The 26,017-nt window shown below is 32.4% G+C and overlaps 1 protein-coding gene across 3 annotated transcripts; it reads left to right on the top strand.

The window, feature by feature from the left end:
- Positions 1 to 122: 122 nt before the first annotated feature.
- LOC110445491 (elongation of very long chain fatty acids protein 4-like) lies at positions 123 to 25,037 on the top strand. 3 transcript variants are annotated; one of them, XM_021490155.1, is made up of 8 exons: positions 123 to 245; positions 4,880 to 4,988; positions 6,088 to 6,275; positions 6,836 to 6,916; positions 7,400 to 7,571; positions 8,076 to 8,203; positions 11,349 to 11,510; positions 12,707 to 17,019. In XM_021490155.1, exons 2-8 carry the CDS (start codon positions 4,922 to 4,924, stop codon positions 12,827 to 12,829), a joined length of 921 nt encoding a protein of 306 aa, XP_021345830.1. In that variant the 5' UTR covers positions 123 to 245; positions 4,880 to 4,921; the 3' UTR covers positions 12,830 to 17,019. The 3 variants fall into 3 exon arrangements, with proteins under 3 accessions (XP_021345830.1, XP_021345829.1, XP_021345832.1); XM_021490154.1 differs by lacking the exon at positions 11,349 to 11,510 and adding an exon at positions 11,147 to 11,314; XM_021490157.1 differs by lacking the exons at positions 11,349 to 11,510; positions 12,707 to 17,019 and adding an exon at positions 24,580 to 25,037.
- The last annotated feature ends 980 nt before the right edge of the window (positions 25,038 to 26,017 follow it).

Genomic DNA, 26,017 nt, shown 5'->3' with positions numbered 1-26,017 from the left:
TACCCCACCAAAACATGCTACGATATGATCATATAATTTCAACCAATCAAAACATCCGAAACACGTGCCCAGCAAAAATAACGTTGAATCTGATTGGTAGTTCACGTGATTGACTGGTAGCATTTAGGTCAGCAAAAATAGGCCTGGGACAGGTTGTTTCACTGTTGTTACTAGCAACGCCCTCACTTAAGACAGATCTGTTCCTGTTCAAACTGTGCTTACTTCTGCGACCGGCATAGGATTTGGTAAGTTGCTTACGTTTTTTAATACTTTTTCAGTTAATATTTCTCAATGATCAGTAGAAAAACGTTAACCCGGCGATTTACTTCCGCCGAAAAATGGCGTCTGCTTCTTTTGGTTACAATGACCCGCGCCCCCATCATAACGTTAGTGCGATATAAGCTTATCTTGCGTTTTATCTGGAATGACCTCGTGTTTAGGAGGTATTTAGGTCTGTTGTGTCAAGCAACATTCCATCGCTTCAAGTTTCCCACGTTACCTAAGCTGTTCGTGGTCCTACATCAGTTTGGGCGATAAGCAAGGCATATGAGTTTTGGAACGCTAGGCGGCCTCCCGACATGAGTTGTTAGGAAAGGTTTTCAAACTATTGGTTTGAAATATACTGCTGAGGCTGCATGTAATACCTGTAAGAAGAGCGTCATCTGTGGCGAAATATAGCTCAGATGTGGCCGCCACTGAAGATCTAAATACAATTCTATGGTTCATCATATTTGCATGCTAGATCAAAACAAATGTCACAACTTGTACCGAGTAACGCTACATCAGAGGGATCGGGTTACATGCATCATTAGGCCCATACTAACAGTAATATTTACTGAAGTAGATATATTGCCAATAGCACTGCATTCATTCATCAGTGCAGACCTAAACATTACATGCTAAATGATTGCATTATGGTGCAATGTCATAGATAAATATTGATTATTGGTACATAAATGAGATGACAATAAGACTAGCAACTTGGCTTCAAGTTGTGTTACAGTTCCTCCCTTCGCATTAGGCTTACTAAATCCTAAACAATATGTAATGTCCAGCCACCTGGTCGTGGACCTCTGTTCGAGCCTCAGTCTTTGACTCTTAAAAGTTAGGGTTTAAAACAGACCCTGAAGCTTCCCACTGATATTAAAATCCCCCAGAGAACTTCTTGATTTTTTTTTACTGTCAAATACAAGTGTGAACCACAGAGCATTTGAATTGGCATTTTATATTAACTGATAGACGCTCATATAGAAATAATAAAACAATACTTTTAAAATGTTTACACAGTTCTTATGCAGGCAATAAGAAATTGTTTCGGACCATTATTGCAAAACACAATGAAAAAGATCGGTCTTTAAGTCAACTCTTTAAAACAATTTTAATGTTAAAACATGTCGTTTATTTGTGGAAATCTGTAAAGTAAAATGAAAGTATGAGCACTTGAAAAGATGCTTTCAGGAAGTTAATTGTCACTGTACTTAATTCTATTATCCCCAATCCAAAAGTGTTATGCTTCATTCCCAGTGAAAAATCCTTAGTACAACACCATGGTTATAATATAGAGTCTAGATCAATCATAGTCCGAATTATTCTGATGTTTTATCGACTTTTTCATATCGGTTTGTCGTAGATTAATCGACGACAAACCAATGTGAAAAAGTCGATAAAACGTCAGAATAATTCAGACCAGATCAATCATAACATGTTATGTTAATGATTAACATATTCAGGATGTATAATTCATCTAAAAGCGCTTTAGAGTGGCTTATGTTAGCAAGATTTTATTTATTTATATAAATATTGAACTCTAATTTTTGTGCATTTATTATACACAGACATGGTATGTATCGACCTTTGGCTGGTACATTTGTATGACCCTAAAGAGACAGATCTATGGTCACTGAAATATTTTTAACGATCCCATTGTGACACATGTTGTATTTACTGTATATATATACACACACAACAGTTATTAACTTATATTGTTTACATACATGTACTGACAGCACCACAAAGTATTTCATACCCCTAGGTTAGTTAAGTTTTATTTACTTTGAGTGACAAGAACACTATTTACAACATAACTTAAAACATGTATGTGTCAAATAATAATAACCTAAATTCAGAAATCATAATTATCAAAGAAATAATAATTATAATAAAGTGAATTGAACTTTAGAAAATATTTTGAAAGGTCTGTGACTTAGTTTAAAAAGTGTTATTTGATTTAAAAATTCTGGTGATAAAATGTTAGCTGGTTCCTGGGAAATTAAATCAATAGCTTAAATAAATGCTACACTGTAATAAGTCTAAGTGAAAGCTGTATTTCCATGCACAAATGTAAGTACATGTGCACTCAAATAACATGTTCCAATCACAGGGGTATGCAACTACTAATAACATTGATCTTGTTTTAGGCTTTAAGTCGCTGGGTACTTGAAAGCCTAAAACAAGATCAATACTTAGTAGTAGTTGCATGCCCCTGTGTTATGATTGTAGTATATAGCATGATCATTATTGGTAGGTGGTCAGATGTTACAAAAGCTTTTCTTTTGTCAGCTGGTCAGAAAAGATTATTTATCAATTGGTATTCTGGTAACTTAGAGGGTTCAATTAAGGGTAACTTTTAATTATTCATCAAAACCATGTTAAAGGTCATCATGAATGGTTAAAAATCAGTAAGTAAAGGTAATGTGGTAAGTACATAGTAGTCACTTTAGAAAATTTCACTGTGAAACTAAGTAGGTCTATTTAAACGCCACTGATCGATGGAAGGGTCAACTTGATCGACACAGCTTTATCAAGTTGAATGATAAGCCAACAAAAATTAACCTATAAATGAAATTCTTAATTAAAAATTTATGATATAGAAACATTAAAATGCCTTAATAAAAATTCAAACACAACTACATCAATTTCACATGAAGTTTTAGAAAAGTTTAGAATATCAAGCTAACAATGCTTTGTAAACATGTCACTGCGGGCACACAATGCTCTATAGGTAGTAAGTAAGGCTTAAAAACTCACTGAAGTGTTGTCATAATAAATCTTCAAATGTACTAGCAGGTTTGAGCATGGCCTGGTTAAATACCCTGTCCATGCTTGCAGTCAATAATGAAGATTTAATCTCACAAACGTTTGACACATTGAACAATATATAGCTATAGCACCCTCTGTAGACAAAAAACTAAGAAAAGCTGTACTTAATATGGGACTAATTTCCCCCCACCCACCCCCACCCCCATTTCCCATATTATCTTATTAATTAACAAAAACTGTGACAAATTAATAACTAAATATAGGCAAATAAACTATTTCCTAGATCAATTAGTTGTTTATATTATAAATATCCTTGATTTTTTCAATCTCATTAAGCTGACTATAATGAGCTGATTATTTACATTTAAGACAAATGAGCTGTTTATATAACAAATCTCCAAGACAACATGAAAAGCGCTGTCACAGTGCTTATTGGTTGATCAATTCAAATCAGAAATTTCCTTAGAATTTTTTACTTTTGATAGGTAAACTGAACTAATTTAAATCATTACAATTTGGTTATATCTGTAATATGTAAATTCAATTAAATAAAGATTTCTTCAACATTAATTTCTTTAATCATTATAAAATATTAAATTTGAGAAATCTTCTTTATCAGGTCAAACAAAAAATATGCTTGTTAGATGTTGGGGAAAAAATAGGTTAGGTAATACATTTTTTCCCTTTTTTTTCTAATAACGTTTATATTAGAGAGTGTATAGGGTAGGCACAAAATTTGACGGTAGGTATATATATAGGGAAACCTGAGAATTGATATCAAACAGGATTTTTTATTTGGCCTTATTCATACATGTATCTTCATGTTAATTTGTCAACATGCAAATGAAGTGCTATTGAAATCACTGGATGCCAGGAAAACACAAAAGATGTGTTTTAAAAGCAGTATTATTGAATACGTTCTTAAAAATCAATTTTTTAGCTGAAGTTTGTGAGCCAGTCACATACTTTATAAGTCCTGTTCCATTATCAACTGATAATCAAGCACTTTGATAAAAATGTTTGTATTATATCTAAACTCTACAAAATAATTGGACTTTGGACCTTCCATGATTACTTGTTAGGTATGCCATAGTACATGAGTCATTTCTATAGGTTTAAGCTTTTGACTGTTGTAGCAAGTTGTAGTATAGTAAATGCATGGCTCAGGTAAAGGAGAGTACCCCGGGTATTTAAAATTAACAGAAATATTGTTGTTCCGTCAGCTTAATCATGTGATCAGTTTCATTCAACTTTTTGCATAAAAACTCAAACATGACATATTGTGTTGTACTAACAGAATAGTACAATTTACAGTAGATTGTGCAATCAGGGGAAATCTTGGAATTTGAGAGTAGTGGGTCATTTTCAGCAATTTTTATTCAATATCAAAATTAAGAGGATCCATTCTATGTACAATTTAAAGAAAATTGGAACATGGAGGGGTCAATTTAAGTTTGAGGGGTCAATATGGCCCCCTCCAGGATTATCCCTGTGTAATGCTGTGGTTTTAATTAAGAAACCTTCAGTTCTGACATCCAAATTAATTCAGGGTTTATTTTCATATTTCTTTATACTGGGCCCTTATTCAAGTCCATGATTCTTTATGTTACACTGTATCATAACTGATAGATTATTTTTGTTATAAATTTCCTTAAAACGTATTATATAATATGATTTCTTTTTGTTAAATGTGATTTTCAAATATAAATCAAGTATTTTTGCAAAATCAGATGAACCCAGACCTAACTGTTACATTATGTAGCTGACTTTATTGATAAGAAAGAATGGGAATTTATTGCCGGAAGATTTAGTACATGTATTTCATTTGGCTTATTTACAGACTCTTTAGATTGGAAGGAAAGAAGAACAATATCCAGTCAAGATGGAGATCATACAAGACAAGTATTATGAACTTCAGAAATTCTACGACTGGGCTGTTTCTGTATCAGGTAAGTAGTTCATTAGGTTGCAATAACTGTCTGCTCTCTCTGCATCATGGTATAAACATATGCATAGTCATGTCAAGGTTTTAGGTGATCAAATTACTACTAGTAATAATTGGTACCCCCACATTGATGTATTTGCCTCTCAGTATATATCATGCTGTGAGCACCTGCATTTCCACAAAGTTTGGACAATTAATGTAAGATTTGATTACCCTTTCTTGAATCAGCATTGAAGAAACATGCAAGATCCCTATTTTGGTTTGGGGGGGGAAATGAAGTCGAAGATGCTATTGTTGTTACTAAAATTAGAATAAGGATGTACATAAAATGTTTTATCCAGTTAAATAAATCTTCTTCATACTGTCAAACCCCCGGTGTGTATAGATCATGTCCTATATCATATTTTAGGGGACAAGAGATCAATGTCAGGGTTACTCAAGTTCACATTCTGTCAGCCTGATTACTTCCAAACTTCACATGAGTATGACAAAAATGTATAAAGAGTGATATCTGCAAATATTGTCATATTGAATCTCCTGGGTTTTGCTCGTTCTTATGTATATATATTTTCAACAATAAAATGACGCATTGAATTGTAGCTTTCAACATTAGATATCTAGGGTATGACCCAATATATGAGGGCAGCCAACATGAAAAGCAGTTCAACTCATTCACCCCTGAAGACACATTTGAACTCTTCCAATTCAAAGGTTGGAATAGTTCATAATGAAATTTCAGGGGTGAATGAGTTGAACTAGAATTTAAGCCATTGTGAGATGGACCCATCTTATTCATCAAAACTGCCTATAAATATATACTTTGGGGAGGGGGGCTACATTGGCCAAGTAGTTAAGGAGTCTGACCAAGTAGTTAAGGAGTCTGACCATCTATGATCACTGGCCCTCCACCACTGGGTCACAGGTTTGAGGCCCACCTTGGGCAGTCACCAGGTACTAGGCCCATGTTGGTGGGTTTACTCCAGGTAATCTGGCTTTCCTCCACCTCGAAAAACCTTGTTAGTCCTTAAATGACCATAACTGTTAATCAATAGGATGTGTATACATATGTACAAGATGTTAAAGGAGATTGTTTATTTTGACAGATCCCAGAGTTAAGGACTGGCCTCTAATGCAGAGCTACACTCCAACCATTGTACTGACCATTATTTACATATTCTCCGTCATCATCGGCAAGCGCATCATGGCCGACAGGGAACCCATCAAGTTCAAATATACTCTCTTTTTCTATAATTTAGGACTTATTGCACTGAACTTTCATATAGCTTCAACAGTAAGTATATATTATAGTTTAATTTGGTAATATTAGTGTTGTAAAAAGTTGACCCCAAGCAACTTTTTATTGGTAGGGAAAACTGTATTAAAATTCTAGTTTGAAATTTTGAGCTTAATTTACAGCGATCATTTAATTACATCATAACAATGAGTGAAATGTTCTACTTGTGTAGAAATAATTGCAATAAAGTGTGAAGAATCCTGTCACTGTACATCGCATAAATGGGAATTAATGTTTTTTTCAAGAATGAAAAAAGTTCAGGTATTTAGGGTTCTGGTGCTATATCATGATATCGAGGAAAATTGTTGAAGGAATAAAGAAAAAAACAAGGATAAGAAAAGGATGAGGGTAGAAAAAATATATAAATTTCACTGTTGTTAATTGCCATGTGTTAAGTTAGTGTTGATAGAAGTTTAAATTTGATCTTCTCTCATCAATAAATAAGTTATTTAAACTTTAATTCATTATATTAAATTTGATCATTTTTTTCTTGTCTTGGTAATGTGGATCTGAGAATGACAATAATTTTAATATATTTTTTCAATTTTGAATTTCAGCTTTTTATATCAGCGTATAGAGCTGGTTACAGTCTTCAGTGTCAATCTGTCAAGTATTCGTACGACCCTAATGAATACAGTGTAAGTAAAACAAGTCAGAGACACTAACGATTGATTACAAACTCACCGATAGGTTTATAGTATAAAGTATAAACTGATAGGTTTAAAGTATAAACTGTAATAGATTCAAGTGTGTTAGTGTAATTTTGTAAGGAATGTCATTCCCTAAAAGTACCCTTTTACATCCAACAAGATAGTTGTTAAAGGTAATTTGTCAATGAAAATTGTAAGTGGTGTCTGTGTCATAAATGAGGCCGTTTTCAAATTAAACAGGTCATTTTGAATACTGTAATTCAATTGGAAATATTGAAAAAAAGTCGGGTCCTTTCAAGATTGATTTTTTTTTTGTGTGTAATTTGTTTAAATATTAATCTTTAGGTTATATATTTGAAAATATCTTTCATCAAAAAACGAAAAAAAGCAACTTTAAGAAAAAATTACTAGCTTTAAGAACAGATTTTTAACTTTGATCATGTATGATTTATCTGTTTTCAAAATTTTCAGATTGCCTCTGCCCTATGGTGGTTTTATATATCCAAATTGGTGGAAATGTTGGACACAATATTTTTTGTGTTGAGAAAAAAGAACAACCAAATCAGTTTCTTGCACGTGTACCACCATGCTTCCATGTTCCCTCTGTGGTTTATAGGTGTAAAGTGGGTCGCTGGCGGCCAGTGTGAGTAATTTCAGATTTCGAGAACATTTATCTTTCAATGCATGTTCAAAAACATTTGAAAGAGTTTATTATGCAAATACTATATAACTCTTTTGAGAAGAGTTTGAGAAAGGTCACAACTCGACTTGAAACCTCAACGAATATCTTGAATGTTTTAGGACTTTTCCAGATTTTATATAGTATGATTCATTATTACCCCATTGGCCAATGTTCCTATTTATTTGTTAGTCAAAGCTGGCTATTCTTTAAAACAAAATGTTCCGATGGCAATTGCTTTTAAGGTTCCCTGTTACATTGCCAAAAAATGAAGTGCCAAAAAATGAAGAGCTCTGTGAATTGAAATTAATTTCACTGCCATGAGAAAAGCCTTTCTACATCATTTTCTAAAAAAAAAAAGAAAATCAAGGTGAAACATATTTTAATCAAGAATCATTGAAGGTGGCGTGAGAGTAAAAATGCCAGACTGGGATTCAAATTCATGACCTTTGACCTTTGTATTTACAGCTTTCTTTGGAGCAATGATCAATTCCTTTATTCATGTGTTGATGTACTCATACTATGGGTTGTCTGCCCTTGGACCTCACATGCAGAAGTACTTGTGGTGGAAGCGATACCTTACCATTCTCCAGTTGGTAAGTTCTTGGCACTAGGTGTAGATCTAGAGTGTATGAATGTGCTTATTAACTTTATATAGGCTGTTAATATTGATGTGATATGATGTTGTGTATACCAGATGCAGTGGAACCTCGTTAGTCCTGAAAATATTGAGTCTCCAAAGGATGTAGGCGTTATACTTCATTTTGCTGGAAGTTTAAACATATTTTGCAAAAAAATAAAATAATTCAAAAAAATTGGATGTAAGTTTTTCCAACTTTTGAAGTTTTCTCCTCATGTAAATAGTTCTAATTGAAAAGTACATGTCACTTGATTGCAAGAAAATAATCAATTTAAGTGTTTAATTTTACAAAGCAATAAACAGAAATAGAAACAAATATAAAATGAGATAATTATTAAAAGAAACATGATCATATTTATGAGAATCGCATTGTGTATAAAATGGATTGAGAACAGGCAATTTAGATTTGTGATTTATGGGAGAAATACTTCAGATATCAGCATGGTAATAAGATAAGAGATATATGATGTATAAATCGCCTGAGAAAAAACACTTGATAAATATAAGTTGATCATCTATAGAGCTATCATGTTGTTGTTCATTAGAGCAACTGTATTGTGATATGGAGGTCCAGGGTTCAAAATCTAATTTGACCCTGTTGGATTCTTCCCAACTGAGCTACTTGATCAGCAGTGGTTACTTGGCTCAGTACCTCAAAATTAAATTAAGGGGAGGTTACTTTATAAATGTGCTGGCCAAGCTTTTAGTTTTAATACCTAATGAAAAATTAAGTTAAGGGGAGATAATTATATAAGCTGTAAACAGCCAGGAGAAAACAATTAGTACAATGTATCTGTTAAGTTAATTTAGCTTGATAATCGGATATAAAACGAATATATTGTTTGGGAAATTAATGGTAATTTGTGTTCCTTGAGACAGTTTGTTATGATAATGTACATTCAGTTGAAAGTTTTTTTAATTTTCAATACCCTGGCTCCGAAATTCCAGAAGCTGGATGGCAGTTAAAAGAATAAATTTAGAGAAGGTTTTTGTGTATTTATCCAAAAAAAGTTTTATTTTGGACATGTTTCCATGGAAACGGGGACTAAAGAGGATTCCCTGTATTGTAGATTGCTTTTAACATTGTTTGCATATTATGACATTTATGAATTTATAGAATCAAAATATAGAATATTTATCACTTTCTGCACAATTTGTATATATATATTATATTGAAATATCTTGTCGATTGAATTATTACTGTTAGTAAATGTGTTTTCTTCACGTTTTCTTCATAGATTTGATGACAACAAAAAAGTTGTTTACATTGTCACAGCCTTTTACTGACTTATATGTGGTAGGAAAGCAACCTACATCTAAAGGGCTTTTTGGATCTCTTACTATTTTGGGAATGGGGTCTATGCATGTCTTAAAATGATATCAACTTTATTCACTTTACAACAATTATGAAACAAGTTTTTTCAACTGTTAATACTCTTATTGGCACGGATGGAAGCGCAAAGGGGGGTCTTAATGTGGGAGGAAACAGTAATCGGAGTACCAGGAAAAAAAAAATGTGGTCGGGCAGTTGACCCAGTAGGGATTTAAACCCGGGAAATCGACTTGTCCACTGCGCTGCTTCACCAGTGGATGGTCAAAGACATGGCATACGAAATTGAGAAATGTTATTACAGTAAAATAAATTATAAATTTTTCGATCATTCCGAAATATTTTTTGGTTTTGTTTAGAATTTAGATATTACAATTCATCTGAATATAAAATGAAAACTAGAATAAAAAAAAATTAAACGTAGAAAAAGGATTATTGGAAAAAATTTGTACTATTTTCAACTGGTAAAAGTAAACATGGTAAAAAAACTAGTCAAAAAATGTTTTAAAACCCAGTACCTCAGATCATGTGTGTTCAGTGGGCAGTGTTATAAAATGTCTATTTCACAAATTGTTTGATTTTGCTATATTCGTGTGTTGTTATTCAAGAAGGAATCAACGGCAAACATGTTATAAACAGTTTAAGTGATGTATTCATGGGCTTTATTTGTAAAGTAAAATGTTCTTGTGGCTGTTTGAAGCATGTGCATTCATCTGCTCTTGCTTTTCTGTGAGGTGTTTTTTCTTCTTATTGATCTTATTGCATGTCTGAATTTATTTGGGTAATGTACTGTTCTTTACCAATGACACAAGTATTTGTTGTTATCATTACCGGATATATGGTGATTGGTCTGAGATTGGCTTGGGTATGATTTTCACATCAAAACAAGAGCTTCAATTTTAAAAGGAAAAGAAAATTTAATTTTTGTTAAATTGTCCAAATTCTTTATGTCTTATGATTAATCTTTTATTAAAAGCTTTGCCGTAAAATTGTTATGGAATGCTTAATCTAAAAATGGGCCAATCTGTATAAACCAGTCATTCTTGTGGCACACATTTCATCGAACAATTCCATAAAAGATGAAATACTTTTGTAAGGTCCTCTACCCGAGCACACTTAGTGAAAATGTAGACCTGCTTACTTTTCTCAACACGAATTCTGATTTGATTTGTTTTTGTCATTCATTATGTGAATTAATCACGTTATGAAATATAGTATGAATTTTTTTGGAAATGTTAATTCTGAATGATTTTATGTTTGCATTATAATAAAAACGAAATAGCTGTGATAAAAAAATAAAAAAATAAGCAGAAAATATAATTTCAATTTACAGTGGATTAAAAACCTTTAAAAGAAAATATAAAAATTAATAAAAGTAACCAATAATGAATTTCAACCAAATATTTCGCTGAACTAAATATCTTAATGAACCAAATATTTCATTGAACCAAATACTTTTTTGAACCAAATATTTTATTGAACTCGGTAAATATTGCGTTTGCACCATATTGATCGTTGCAACGGTGCGAGGGTATTAAAGAGCATGTTGTTTTCTTTCTCTCTTCATAGTTGCAATTCTTTATTGGGATGGTGTATGGATTTCAAAGTCTGTATTTGGGATGTGATTTCCCTCTGTGGATGCAGTACACAGGCTTAGTGTACGGTGTCACAATTATCACACTGTTCTGCAACTTTTATATACAAGCCTATATGAAGAAGCCCAAAGCTCATTCACAGGTAATTATTGACTGACTTTTTTTATTTCATTTAGATTCAGTTTGTCGTCGGCATCATACACGCTGCTCAGTCCCTGTTTTTCCATTGTGATTTCCCTGAATGGATGCATTGGGCTCTTTGCCTATACGCCTTCAGCATACTAATGCTGTTCTTGAATTTCTACTTCCATGCCTATATTGTATCATTAAGGCGCAAGGTAAATCAATGGAAATTTTCAGTCAATTTTATAGTGCAACAACTAACAGATTACCTCCCTTTTCATGTGCTTTCTGTGTTTTTACTTAATCTGGTAGGAAAAAAGGATTTAAGCATTGCAAATTTGATACAAACTATTTTCAGATAATATTGCATATGCTAAAGTTTAAATTTGATAATAATTTCGACATTGGTTAATAATTGTGAAATGTAAGCTGCCAGCGGCATCACACATACATTTTGTGTGGAGTGGTACAATCTGGTAGTCTCCCATTACATATTAAAACATTTTCCTGAAATCCAAACCTTCAAAATTTTAATCACTTCAAACTTAACTTATCAATATTGGTTATAAATATATATACTCCCTTTCTAAGATAATAATTACCCATTACTGTGTATTGTATATTTTTTTTTAAATTAAGCTTTTATTTAAGTTATCTTTAAAAAAATTGAAAATGCGTCCTAGTGGGATGTGGTGAGCTACAAAATTTTCTGCACATATAATTGAAATCTTTGGAATTATTTGCAGAAGAACAATTATTCCTGGTCTACTATGTAATCTTGTTAGATCTCACAGTTTGCTATATCAGAGACATAGAGATATATTTTCCTGTTTCATTTGCATCAAGTCTGTATTTGACTGTTTGGTCGGGCTGCCAATGGAGGGGAAAATGTTCTGCAATGACTTTGAGTTTATTAGAACAGAAATATTGATTATGTTTCGAATGATATACCAATAGTTTTGCTGGTACTTGGAGAAATATGTTGCAGACTACCAGATCCTGTTAAGAAAGCCTCTCTTAGACTTTGAAAAAAAGATATCAATTGATTAAATTTTAAAAGATATCAATTGATTAAATTTTTAAAAATGACCATTTTTTGGGAGAATTGAATAATCTTGTGTGACTTTGCTGGCGGATATAACTATGGTTTTGTTAATTTTGTTACGTCATTTTATCATTTCTTGCATATCAAAACCAATATTTATGGTATATCCAACCTGTCCATATCAAGAATTGTGGAGAAATAATAACTTAACTCTTTCACCACTGTAGACCATAATGGACTCATCCATATCAATGCATGGTAGAGTCTACTAAAGTTACATAGGGGTGAAAAAATCCCAGTCCTATGTTTCATATGTTGATATATTTGATGGACATTGTGTAACTTGTATTATTTGTATTTTAACAGAAACCAGTAAAAGAAGCAACAGCTAATGGAGAAATAAACGGAAAAGTGACAGAAAATAGCAAAAAATCCAAAAACGGTTCATCAGTGTCCAACGGCCATATGGAAAAAAAGAAGGATAAATGAGGATCAGTCAGATGTGATTTACCGGTCAAGAGATGACATAAGACACTAAGGTTGATGGTCAGCAAACACTCTTTTAAAACTAGCTGACTTCAATAATATATAGGCAATGCTATAGGTTCGAGACAGTGTTTGAATGGCTTTAAAGACCAGGGAAGCTCTTGTGGAGCTAACGTTCTGTGTAGATCTCAATCCTGCTCTGATATTGGCTATAACAATTTACCTCTGTGCTTTGACATAATCTTGAGATTTTACTACCTACTGACTGTGAATATTGAGTAATGGGAAAAAACCGAGAACACAACTATTCAATTGGAAAAATCTGTGATTATAGTATTCCAATAAACCAGTCCGTCTAGACATTTTAGAAGTATCTTAAAATTAACCCATTCACTCCTAAAGTCACATTTGAACCTTACCAAATCAAAGACTAGGCAAGTCCAGTTTAAATATGTAGGGGTGAATGAGTTCATTTTTGTGAGGTGTTTAATTTTTGATTATCAATGTTCACTTCAGTTTAATCAACCCCCGCAAGGACAAGTCTCGTGTTTAGAATATTCAAAAGTTTTTAATTCTACTGAAGATATTTAAAAAATACTGGTGATATTTCAATATGGAATTGGTGTAAATTTCCAATGTTATTTTTCTATTTCCTGATAAACTATCAGCTATTGAAAGGGACTTAGAAAAGCAACTCACTATTGAAAAACTCTTTCAGAAAAATATTACATTGTCTGTTACTATTGAAAGCAATACTCTTTAACTCTATGCAATTTTTTGTGAACAAATAGGTAGTTTGTAGACAAATCATAGCATCATAGTTTATTGATAATCACGGTAAAATGAGTATAAATGAAATTGGTGTAAATTCCCAATGTAATTTTCCGTTTCCTGCCTGAAAATTTATTTAAAACAAACATTTTCCAAGTGTAGCTGACAGTCTTTCATTACAATGTATTTCATAGGTGAGACAGCAAAGCCTTTGTATTTAATGTTCATACACCACCAAGTGATTTAGTTATATTAATTAAGTCTCATATTATGTTGATTCTACAAGTTAAATAGGAACCAATAGTTAAGACCTGTACAACACTTTCCAAACAGAAGCTTGATAATCAAGTGGATGATGGATATTAATGTCCTGTTAGGTATTGAAGTAAAATTTTGATAAATTTATTTAAAAATTTCTGAAAATGTGTTCTTGCTGAATGTTATACAGGTATCATTACTATTTGTCTAGTTTAAATTTGAAATATCATTGAATACATTCACTTTTTCAATTCATTGCCATTTAAAATCCTGAAAGTAAAATCAATTTTGTTGAGCTATAATTAAAAATCTTATATCTTGAGGCAATAATTGAATCTTTAGTATTAGAATGTGAATGTACTTAACTAATTTTTTTTAAATAATATTTATACAATTTGGATTTAATTTCCTTTTGACCTATTAAAAAAGAAATGAATTTTAAAGAAGTTAACACAACATGAAAAGTGAATTTTTCAAAGAAAATTAAGTAACCACATTTTCATCAAAACCTGATGTAATCCATTGAGTTGAACTCATCCTTTTTACTTCCTTGATAATCTAGTCTTGGGCATTGTTTTCCTGGAAAGTTCAGTACACCTACATTTGGACGTAGAATCTAACCTATTGTGTATGAAGACATTTGTGTGCTATATGCCTGATGGATTGTAAGAATGTTGATCAATTGCAGTATAATATGAATGATTCATTGACCTTCATGCAAAATAGATATATTTATGGAAGGAAAGGATGTGTAAGTGTGAATGATGAGATGATTTACTGGAGTTATCCACCTTTTTCTGTGCAAATTTATATATGTGCTCAATAACTCCGTTACCAATCAGGTATATTATTAAGAGCAGTTCCCAAGATTTCATGATCATATTTATATCACTCATATTTCATTTAAGTATTAATTTTTCATATTAAGTCATCAGAAACTTTATTTACCCCATCCTCAAAAAATTATTACCAAGCATTAGATTTCTGTTGTTTTCCCTGTCCAAATTATAAAATCATTACAAATACATGTATGGCAAAGAAGGGCTAAATATTTAATTTAATTCAGTGGTTGTTGTTCACATTAGCTATAGGTTGTTTTTATACATTCAGTAGAGAATACTATAAAGCTGCTTCCCTACCAGGCTTACTGTAGTTCGAAATTTCAGATGTCTCTGGTTCTCGAAAATGTCCCATTTGAATTGAACGAGAAAATCCTTTTCTAACACCATGACATACAATATTATCCTTGACATTAATGATTATCCAAATGCTTTACAGGAACCAATCAGAAATAATTTTGATAAAGAATATTCAACATCATTTATCAAAAAATTAAATTTCTTGTACAAAATGGACCACAATTTTTTTTTTGATTGAGTTTAAACTTTATTTGATGTGTATTGAAAAACAAGTAAATACAAACACTTGATAGATATATAAACAGTTAAAAATAAAATGAAATCACAAGTTCCATAAAAGCAGACAGGTACTTACTGTTGAATTTGTCATTTGCAGTTAATGTTTTTTTGGAGAATTTCAATCTCAATTTTTTTTATTTTTGATTCATTAAGAGAAATTCAGCATTTAGTTTGGTGTATGCATCATGTTGAATTGTACAGCCATCTTCTAGGGAGGGCCAGTGGTATCCAATAATATAATTATGTATTAATGTTGCAATAATGATGACATCAACAAATCATGCAATGGCAGTCATAGCTGTTATGAATGCCGTCTGAATTTGGTAGGGTTACATAGTGGCAGTGCCATATGATGGGAAATACTTTGTGATAAGATACTTCCAGAGCTTTCACAATTTTTTTTTTTTATCAGATTTGCTGTTATTTGTTAATTCATTGTTTAGTATTTTAGAAAGACAACTTACCGAGTAGATACTTTTTATCACCTGGAATTTTATGGTTAAGTAAAATCATTTACCAGTACTGTATATAAATATACACATACATAGATGCGTATGGTGATTTGATAGGTATTGCTATTATTATTAATATCCAATATGTATGGAGTCATTACATGTGAGAGTTTGTTGACCAAACTGTTTAAGAATTGTTAATACGAAGATGAAATTTTATCAAGAAAATTCTTAAATTACTGCTGAAGATTGTTAATAATACTGAGCTAGTTTTATACTTTTCAGTGTAGGACAAGCTGGTTATGAAAAGAGTATGTAATTACCGTGCTCAATACTAGCTAATTCCCTACTTCAGTTTAACTTGTCTTGGGAGACCAATAATTATAAGTGATCACCTCTTCAATTGGCAAAGTCAGTGAAAAGTGGCAATTATCTCTTCTATCTGCAAATCCGGTGAACATTTACACGAAGTATTTATTTGCTTTAAAACTGTATCCTTTAGCAATATGAAAAAATCAGTTTTTATACTTTTTATAAAGTCTGATCTCACTAATTCACAGACAGATTTTACTGGAAAATTCCAACCTGAAACAAATTCCCATCTCTATATAATGTGAATACAAATACCTAACTGAACGATGTAGATTAATAATTTGTGCTGATTATCACAGATAATTCAGCGCCTTAATTGTTAGATTTTGTGCTAGAATCATTTGTGCCTGAATGATGTGTGATTTGAGATTGTATTTTAATATTTGACCCAGTGAACCAAAAAGAATAAAAGTGAAAGAAAAAAAATGACAAAATGTGAAATGCTAATTTGGACTATGGAGTCTGTTGAAAAAGTTTGTGCCTTATACAATACTGTATAACACAAAATGTTGGTGGGTAGTTTCAATCGTGGTTTGAAGCCATTTAGACCACTTTGTGGTACAAACTTTTGTGGATTTCCTATATTAACAAACAGCAGACACGTATATCATTCAAATTCGTTGTATTTATATTCGTGGTTCAATAGCAACTACGAAAACCACGAATGTTTATACACAACGAACATTTGGGTTTATTCATTATCAACTTCTCACAATGCAAAATACATATTCCTGTCTGCAGAATATATCTAAACATGAATATCTGTTCACCGTGCCATGTCCACGAGAGAGTGCGTTTGATTTCTGGGTCAAATATGCTAATGTTTCTCTTTTATTATAGAGTAGAATTACAATAAATGTATAGTAAGATCTATAGTTGTCATATTTATATATATATAAAAACATATTTATTGATTGTACAAAGACACATTTTACTTATATTTATCCATATTGTCATTGTAAATATTGAACATTTATTTTTAAAAAATGTTCAATTTGTTTTTTACACAAAATATTATTCTTCTGTACATATATGTATGCTTGTATTTTGAAGTAGGAATTCCTTTTCATTCAGCATTCAGTACATGCAGTATAGTTTAAAAGGTTAAACATTGTTCTGATCAATGATAGTCTGGTATAATGGTCAGGGTTAATGAAGTATTGAACAATGGTACCAGACTATTGGAATGCACTGTGGCTTTTCCAATAACAGTAACCTCCCCTTAACTTCCGTTTTGATATAACTGTAGCACCTACAGTTTGGCCAGGGCACTTCTGTTGCCTGGTAACTGAATCTGAAGTCAGGGTTCAAATTTCAAGTCTAGCACCACTGATCTTTTACACTCGGAACAACTGTCGTTGATTATATTCGTTTCTTTCATATTTCCCCCCCCCCCGTAATTTAAAGCCTCGAAATGTATGCTTTAATTTATCAAAGTAGTGGTACGGGGATCCTTAATCTATATCTGTTTAACGGAAGACTGTCATAATATATAAGCAGGTGCTGTGAGTCGTTAATGTTTAAGCAATCTGAATATTCATAAAATCTTTAAAATAAATATACTACATCATTGTCCCAAATATAAGCCTAAAAGTATATTTCTGATCCACATTTAATTATATTCTTGACATCAACTTTTCACTGCTTGCATTACCCACCCTTTTATGTATGTTTATCAAATTAAAAAAAAACACCTTCAAAAACATTTTATAGAAAACCTTTTAAGGCATGGCACATTTGTGTTCAAGTACTAAACTTTGTAACATGTTGCTTTTAGCGTACAGCGATTTTTTAAGAAACACTTTTTCTGAAAGCATATCAAATTTTTGTTGTTGATTTTTTTTCATACATATCGGCTACATACTCGATTGATCTATTTTGATACAAGTATTGAAATTAAATTGCTAAGAAAATAGAGGAGAAACCTTGGTGAACATTATTACATTTTCAAAATGTTCAACTATTTTCTGATAAATAATGGTATCTATGTAAATTGCATACAATATGCATGTTTATTTTACAATCCAATCCTATCTTATATATCTAACTATTACAATATCTGAATTAGAGGACCAAATTGCTTTAATTCTTAATATTATATGCTTTCACCTGTAAAATGGAATTCATTATTAAACTAGAAATATATCCTTTAGGATATCAATCTCTTTTCAGAATTGTAGACAATTGTGAAGTTAGGCTATGTTCAGGAGCTCTGCTCTTGCAAGAATAGTGAACAATCTTAAAGCTTTAGACAGGTTTTGTTTTGTTTTTCTACATTTTTTCTTCTGTATTTTTATACTTTACATTTTTTAATTTTGTATCTCTATATCCTGTTAGTGTCTTGAAAATATATATTCAAATGGCTGTTAAACAGTTAAACTTTGAGAGAGAGGGAGGGATGGGAAGAAATTTCAGATAATGCATGGGGCCATAATAATTTTATGTTTTTAGATTCATTTATTTTTATATAGTTCTTTAAAACATTTTTCATTCTACAAATTTCAATTTGGCAATCTTTCATGTTTCTCTCTTATTTCTTCTGTTTCCCCTTCAGAAACTGACGAGAAACATATTTATTCCATATTATTAAGAAATATCCCAAATATGTTTCTAATAAACAGTCATAATATTTAAATCCTAGTATTTTTTCTATAACTGCTGCCTTATATGGGTCAGGGTCAAAGAGTCATTTCCAAATAACAGTAATATATGTGAACATTCATAATAGCATTGCATTACTGCTGTATATTTCGTTTTGGTTTGTGTAATATATTATAACATAGATAATCATATGTTTTGATTTCGGGTAAATTGAGCTTAGTTTGGCATTTTTCAGTAGAGTTAGAATCATGTTAATAAGTGAAATCCCGATTGTTTAGCTTCGCACAGAAATATTATTTGAGGAGAATAAGTAATCATTTTAGTTGAAAATTCCTCTTTAATAAATTATTTCATACATCTGTATGGGCGTTGCCTTTTAGTCCAATTTATCATTATTGTCATTTTATTTACAATGTGCAGAGGAAACATTTCTTTAATCAGATAATATTGATTATTTGTGACCTTGACCCATATATTTGTGGATAATTTATGCATTAAAAAGGGACATTTTTATAAGTGCAAATTTTTGCGACTTGACAATTTTAAATATTTGTATTGAGAGAATATGTGTATTAAAACATTGTTTACCCTAAACAATAAAACCTGTTTATTTCACCTTCTATATTTTATTCAATTTTGTCGTGCTGGTACTATGAATAAATATTTTTGTTTGAATGATGTCATACCTTTGTCATTTATATCAAGTTTCCAATAATATTTAGTAATGATAGATAATTATGTCTCCCCTTCGAATATGGGCAGATTGCTTCTTGATGATTATGGGGGATATATTGCCACAAGGCGGGGCCCTTACTGACCTATCAGTGTTCTAGTTTGTCTTGATGATTATGGGGGATATATTGCCACAAGACGGGGCCCTTACTGACCTGTCAGTGTTCTAGTTTCACCTACGTTGACCAAAGTTTTAATGTATCTTGGTAAGTAGGAGTGTCAAATTCTAAATTTGGGTCTCGTGCCCCCACTATATAAAGCGATATGGCCCTTTGTTAATTTTTTATACCAGAGTTTTTCTATTGGCTAATAAGGGGAGACATCTGTTTTTGTTCTCAAAAACATAATTATAGTTTTATAATTCAATTTAAATATTATTATTACAGTATATAGATGCCAAATTATGTCTTCGAAAGACCAATGCTTTCCTGAAAAGTATTTTAGATCACTTCAACCTCTTGAAAAACAAGAATTAATTTTGATAATTGCTCGATATAGATTTCTAGCTCATGGTTATCAAATCGGTCTTAATCAGTTTTATTTGATGCTGGATGTACAATATTTTCGTTTACCAAAATAACTCATTCACCCCTGAAATTTCATAATGAAGTATTCCAACCTTTGAATTGGAAGAGTTCAAATGTGTCTTCAGGGGTAAATGAGTCAAAAATATCATATTAGGGATTCCAGAAGTTCTAACATATGGAGCAATTTATTTGAATACGATAGCTGTGTGTAAAATGCTGTATTTGAATAAATACAGTATCTATGGCAAAATGGAGAAAACAAAGAGTATTTGTATATGAGAATATGTGACAATAATGCAAAAAATAACAATCACAATGTACATACACTACAATATTGTAAACTTTCTATCTACAATAATGTATCATTTACTATATTGCATAATTGCTATTTAAAAAAAATGTATAATATGTGATGTTTTATAATTATCTTTATAATATCGTATAATTAAAATGATCAACCATTTACAATATTGTATAGTTATTATTTACGATATTGTATAATTAGTAACATGTTGTATTATTAGTGATTACAATATTGTATTATTACTATTTACAATATTTGATAACTTTATTTACGATTTTGTATAATCTAAATTTTCTTTATTGTATAATTACTATTTACAATATTTGGTATAAACTACATTTAATTTCCTTTATTGTATAATTACTATTTACAATATTGTGTAATAAGAATTTGATAAATTGTTAAATACATATTGATGCATCTTAAAATTCTGTTTATGATATGATTATAAAATGTCCACACTTTCTGCCTTGGTGAACTACTAGTGTTTTACCCATTGTTTTACCTGTTCAACCTTAAAGACACATTGGAACTCCCAATTCAAAGGTTGAAATAGTTCATTATGAAATTTCAGGGGTGAATGAGTTAATGAATTATTTTTATATTCATCCGGTGTAAAGATTGAATCATAGTATTTATGTGTGTGTGAATGACAGGACAAATCCCTCTTTACTTGAAACATGTATCAACTTTATCGACTATTTTGTCTGATATTTTAGATGTGGTGATTATTGTTTTAATATTAAATCATCAACACGACTTTCAAGTTTGTTAGTTTTATTTGAGTTCTGCCACTTGAAACAACACTGGACAATTCCATTATTAGCTCACCTGGTCCGAAGGGCCATGTGAGCTTATGCCATGGCGCCGCCTCTGTCTTCTGCCCATCCAGCGTCAACGTTTTATTTTAAACTTCTTTTTAATAACCAAAAGGCCTTGGGTGATGATTTTTGGCCAAAAGCAAACTGGGATGAAGGGCTACCAAGTTTTGTTCAAATTAATGACCTTCACCCACACGGGTCAAATACAAAACTTGAAACTACATCTTCTGAATAACCAAAAGGCCTAGGTATTTGGCCATTGGCTTGCTTAGACAAAGGGCTACCAAGTTTGTTAAAATGAATGACCTTGACTTATACTTAGGGTCACCTGGGTCAAATATGTTTGAAACCTTAAAACGACTTCTTCTGGATAACCATGAGGCCCAGAATGTTGTAATCTTGAAGGTGATCTAAAATAAAGCTACAGGCTAAGTATTTATGACTAAAAGTCATTCAAAAGAACCTGTTAAAAGATTTTATGTGAACTTGAAAGTTGAACAATGTAATTACGTTGAACACATTTTATAGCCCTTCATCTCAGCATGTAACTTGCAAAAAATCACCACCGTAGACCTTTTGTGTAATAAGATTATGTCATTTCAATGTTTATACATATTTGACCATAGTGGATCAAGGTTATCCAAATGAAAACAGTTTGATAGCCCTTCATTCACGCATGCTACTGGCCAAATATCAACATTTTGGGCCTCATGGTTATTCGGTAGAAGTGATTTTAAGATTTTGAACATATTTGATCCCTGTGATCTTGAATAAAGGTCAAGGTCATTCATTTGAACAAACTTGGTAGCCCTTTATCCTAGTATGCTACTGACCAGATATCATCACCCTAGGCCTTTTGGTTATTCAGCAGAAGACGTTTAAAAGGTTTTAACATATTTGACCCGTAACCTTGAAATGGATGAAGGTCATTCATTTGAACAAACTTGGTAGCCCTTCATCCCAGCATTTTATTGGCAAAATATCATCTTCCCAAGCCTTTTGGTTACTTAGAAGAAGTTATTTAAAGTAAAAAGTTGACGCCGAACGGACAGACGACTGACGACGGGCGATGCACCATGGCATAAGCTCACTTGCCCTTTGCGCAGGTGAGGGTGAGCTAAAAATCTAAAAGTAGCTGGAGTTCACCTATTGTCTTGGTGAAAAAGAAAGACAAAACTATACGCGTTTGTATAAACTATAGAAAACTCAATGAAGTTACTGTAAAAGATAGTCACCCTATTCACAGAATAGATGTAACTTTAGATGCCCTTAGTGGTTCTACGTGGTTTTCAACCTTAGACCTAAAAAGTGTGTAATTGGCAGGTTAAAATGAAACCTGAAAACAGCATTTAGTGTTCCTTGGTTGGGACATTGGCAATTCATTACAATGCCTTTTGGTTTATGTAATGCCCCCGCTACTTTTGAAAGACTAATTGAAAAAGAACTTTCAAAACCTTCCTGGAAAATATGTATGGTTTACCTGGATGACATTATCATCTTCTCAAAAACCTTTTCTGATCACTTGGAAAATCTCGGGCAAGTCAGCACAAGGCGTTGTGATGCAAACCTGAAAATAACAGAAAAGAGTTCTAAGCATCTTTGGACTACTGATTGTCAGGGTGCATTTGACAAGTTGAAGAGAGCTTTAACTAGTTGTCCTGTGCTATCCTTTCCAATGAAAGATCAAGGTATCTTCATTCTAGACACGGATGCCTCCAATATTGGTAAGGGTGTCGTCTTATCACAAGTACAAAATGGTGTAGAAAAACCCAGTGCTGCTGAAAGACGTTACTGTGTTACACGCAGAGATCTTCTGACAATAGTCAGTTCTATTAAAAATGTCCATGACTACTTATATGGACATTTTTTTTTAAAAGTTAGACTGATCACTGAACTTTAACTAAGCTCATTAATTTTAAGAATCCCGAAGGACAAATAGCCAGATGGTTCGAGTTCTTAGCTACCTATCAGTTCAAAACTGAACACCAAGCAAGTCGATAGCATGGAAATGCTGATTACCTTTCCAGAGGACCATGTTCTAATGAGAATTGTCAACATTGTACTAGGGCATTGTACTACAATATCTGGTTGTTTTCCTGTCTGTACACGTTCTCAATCCAATGCTTCCCCAGACATCTCGGGTACAGCCCCTGAAGATGAAAAACCTGAACTATTAGAACAAGCTATCAAGCAAGATAGTTTTCTTGTAGAACAAACTAATGATGACAATCTTAGTTTAGTCATGAAATGAGTAAAAACTGGTAAATTACCAGACCTCAATGAAGAATGTAAATATTACTGGGTGATATTTGATTCCCTGTGCATAATACACAATATTCTTTGTCATAAATTGGAAGATGTATAAACCAAACTTTAAATGGTTCTTCCTAAGAGACTTCATGATTTAGTCATGAATGAACTACACAACAAAATTGTTGGTGGTCATTTAGGATACAAGAAAACTTTATACTTTCGGTATCACATGTCACAAGATGTCAAACATTGGTGTATGAAATGTGACCAATGTGCATCCAGAAAAAACTCCTTGCTAGAAAGCAAAGGCACCATTACAAAAGCATAATGTAGGAGCACCTATGGAGAGATTGGCCATAGATGTCATTGGTCCTTTACCTTTAAGCAAAAGACTTTACCAAGTGGGTCGATGCTATTCCTCTGAGGAATCACAAAGGTAACACTATTGCCAAGAAACTGTAAGAAAAAATATCACAATATTTGGTGTACCTATGGAGTTACACTCCGATCAAGTGAAGTTTTCAAAGAAATGTGTCAGATACTTGGCATAGAGAAAACACGTACCACACCATACAGACCTCAGTCTGATGGCATGATAGAACGTGCTAACAGAACGAGTGATAACATGCTCTCAGCATTTGTTGATGAAAACATGAAAGATTGGGACGAACACATATCCCCTCCTATGATGGCGTATCGATCCGCAATCCATGAATCCACTGGTATTTCACCATGTGAGATGGTAATCGGGCATCCTGTCAATTTGCCCGTCGATCTCATGAAACACAAGAATTAGCATCAGAATGTGCTTCCAAACTCGCACAATCCATTGAAGTTATACACAACTTTGTGAGAAGCAAACTAAACCTTTCAGCCTCAAATATGCTTAAAGAATACAGCAAAAAGATACACAAACACCTGTATGAGCCAAATGACGCTGTCTGGTTATATAAACCCTAATTTAAAGGGTTGGGAAGGAAATTGAATTGTCCATGGAAAGAACCATATCTAATAACACAACGAATTAATTATGTGTTATACAGAATTATTAAGAAAAGCCCACAAAGTAAAGTGAAACTGGTTCACCATGACTTATACTCAAACCATACAGGGGAGATAACAAACCCAAATGGGTATAGAGAGAAATAATATCCTGGACACCTGATTATATCTAACTATGTCCACAACAAAAATTACCACTTGGAAATAAAACTTACAATTGAGTTCTTATTCTGTCTTTCCAGGTCCAGAGATCTCTCTGTGGAATCTGTGGAGACTTCGTCTCTAAAATGCTGTCCTGTGGATCGGCCGGAATGCCACATGATTTAAACTACATTCCAATGTGCGAGACAAGCACAATGAAAGTGGATCCATTTCCCATTCTTGCCGGTTCCCATTCTTGCCGGATATAGCGTTGGAAGTCATCACCCGTGGAGCCATAGGAGAATAATGTCAACACATATTTCAGTGATAGAAGTACCAAGATGTTCAATTACTTCTTAACCCTAGGAATGGACCAGTTGTTACTGAACGGCTTCTCCCACTGCAGCATCACACACATTCGAGAACTTTGGACTGAAGTCTATGGGTGGCGGTTCGGGCCAAAAACGATATACAGTAACGCGTTAGAAGTGACCTTTAACGCTTTAGAACTGACTTTTAACGCGCTAAAAGTCACTTCTAACGCGTTAAAATTCACATCTAACGCGTTACAATGGTAAATGCACTGGCCAATCAGAGACATCGTTTCATTGTTGAGGCTTTTGATGTTTTAATAAATAAAAATGTTAAGACTATTTATATTGAATTTTTTATTTTATTTTTATTTTTTCTTCCGATTTCCTTAAATGTCTTCGTTAGGTTAATGCAAACACCTATGAACCCAATGATACTTCACTAGTTTGGTTAAAATCAGTTTATTGACTGTGGAAAAAGACATTTAAACAAAAAATATTGAGACAGATGACGGACATTGCACCACGGAATAAGATCAAATGTCATGATAACCGTTTTTTCCTGCCTTTTCTGTCTCACCCTCCATGTCTTTACTAGTCTGCAAAACACTAATTATGTGTTGAATAGACTTCAAGCCCAACTTATTAATAGCTATAAAAAGAACAACAAACTATCAGTCAAGTTAACGTTGAATGCAATCTTGACAATTTACGACCATGACTAGAAACATATATACAAATGACCTTCGAACATTTTTAAAATACAAAAAATATACCCTTACAACTTAACAGAAAAGCACTCTGGAAACGCTGCACTTTATAAATATTAAATATGAATATTTATTGAGATCTGTGAAGGACAAATCGTGGATTTCATACACGTATTGAACCAGTGGATACCTTACTAAAACACCTAATTTATATTGATAATCACCAGATTTCACACTTATATAATATACAATACATGTTGTTCAACATCGTCGTGAACCTGGCAACTTTAATACTTGCATACCTCATTCATTATAGTGATGATCCACACTTATCTGCTGTTCCTACCTCTTTCTTTTACATTCTCATTCCTTTAAGGACTCCAAACAATTTTATGTTCCGTTTATTTGATTAAAAAAAATCTAAATTGTGTTTCGACACCACTTTGACGGCTCTAGCAATTTTATTCATATATCAAAACTGTCATATTTTATTTCAATTAAATGAAGATTTGTTAAAA

Source organism: Mizuhopecten yessoensis, unplaced genomic scaffold (genome assembly GCF_002113885.1).
Source record: "Mizuhopecten yessoensis strain PY_sf001 unplaced genomic scaffold, ASM211388v2 scaffold2307, whole genome shotgun sequence".
Lineage (NCBI taxonomy): Eukaryota > Metazoa > Mollusca > Bivalvia > Pectinida > Pectinidae > Mizuhopecten > Mizuhopecten yessoensis.
This window is presented reverse-complemented; position numbering and strand designations above follow the sequence as displayed.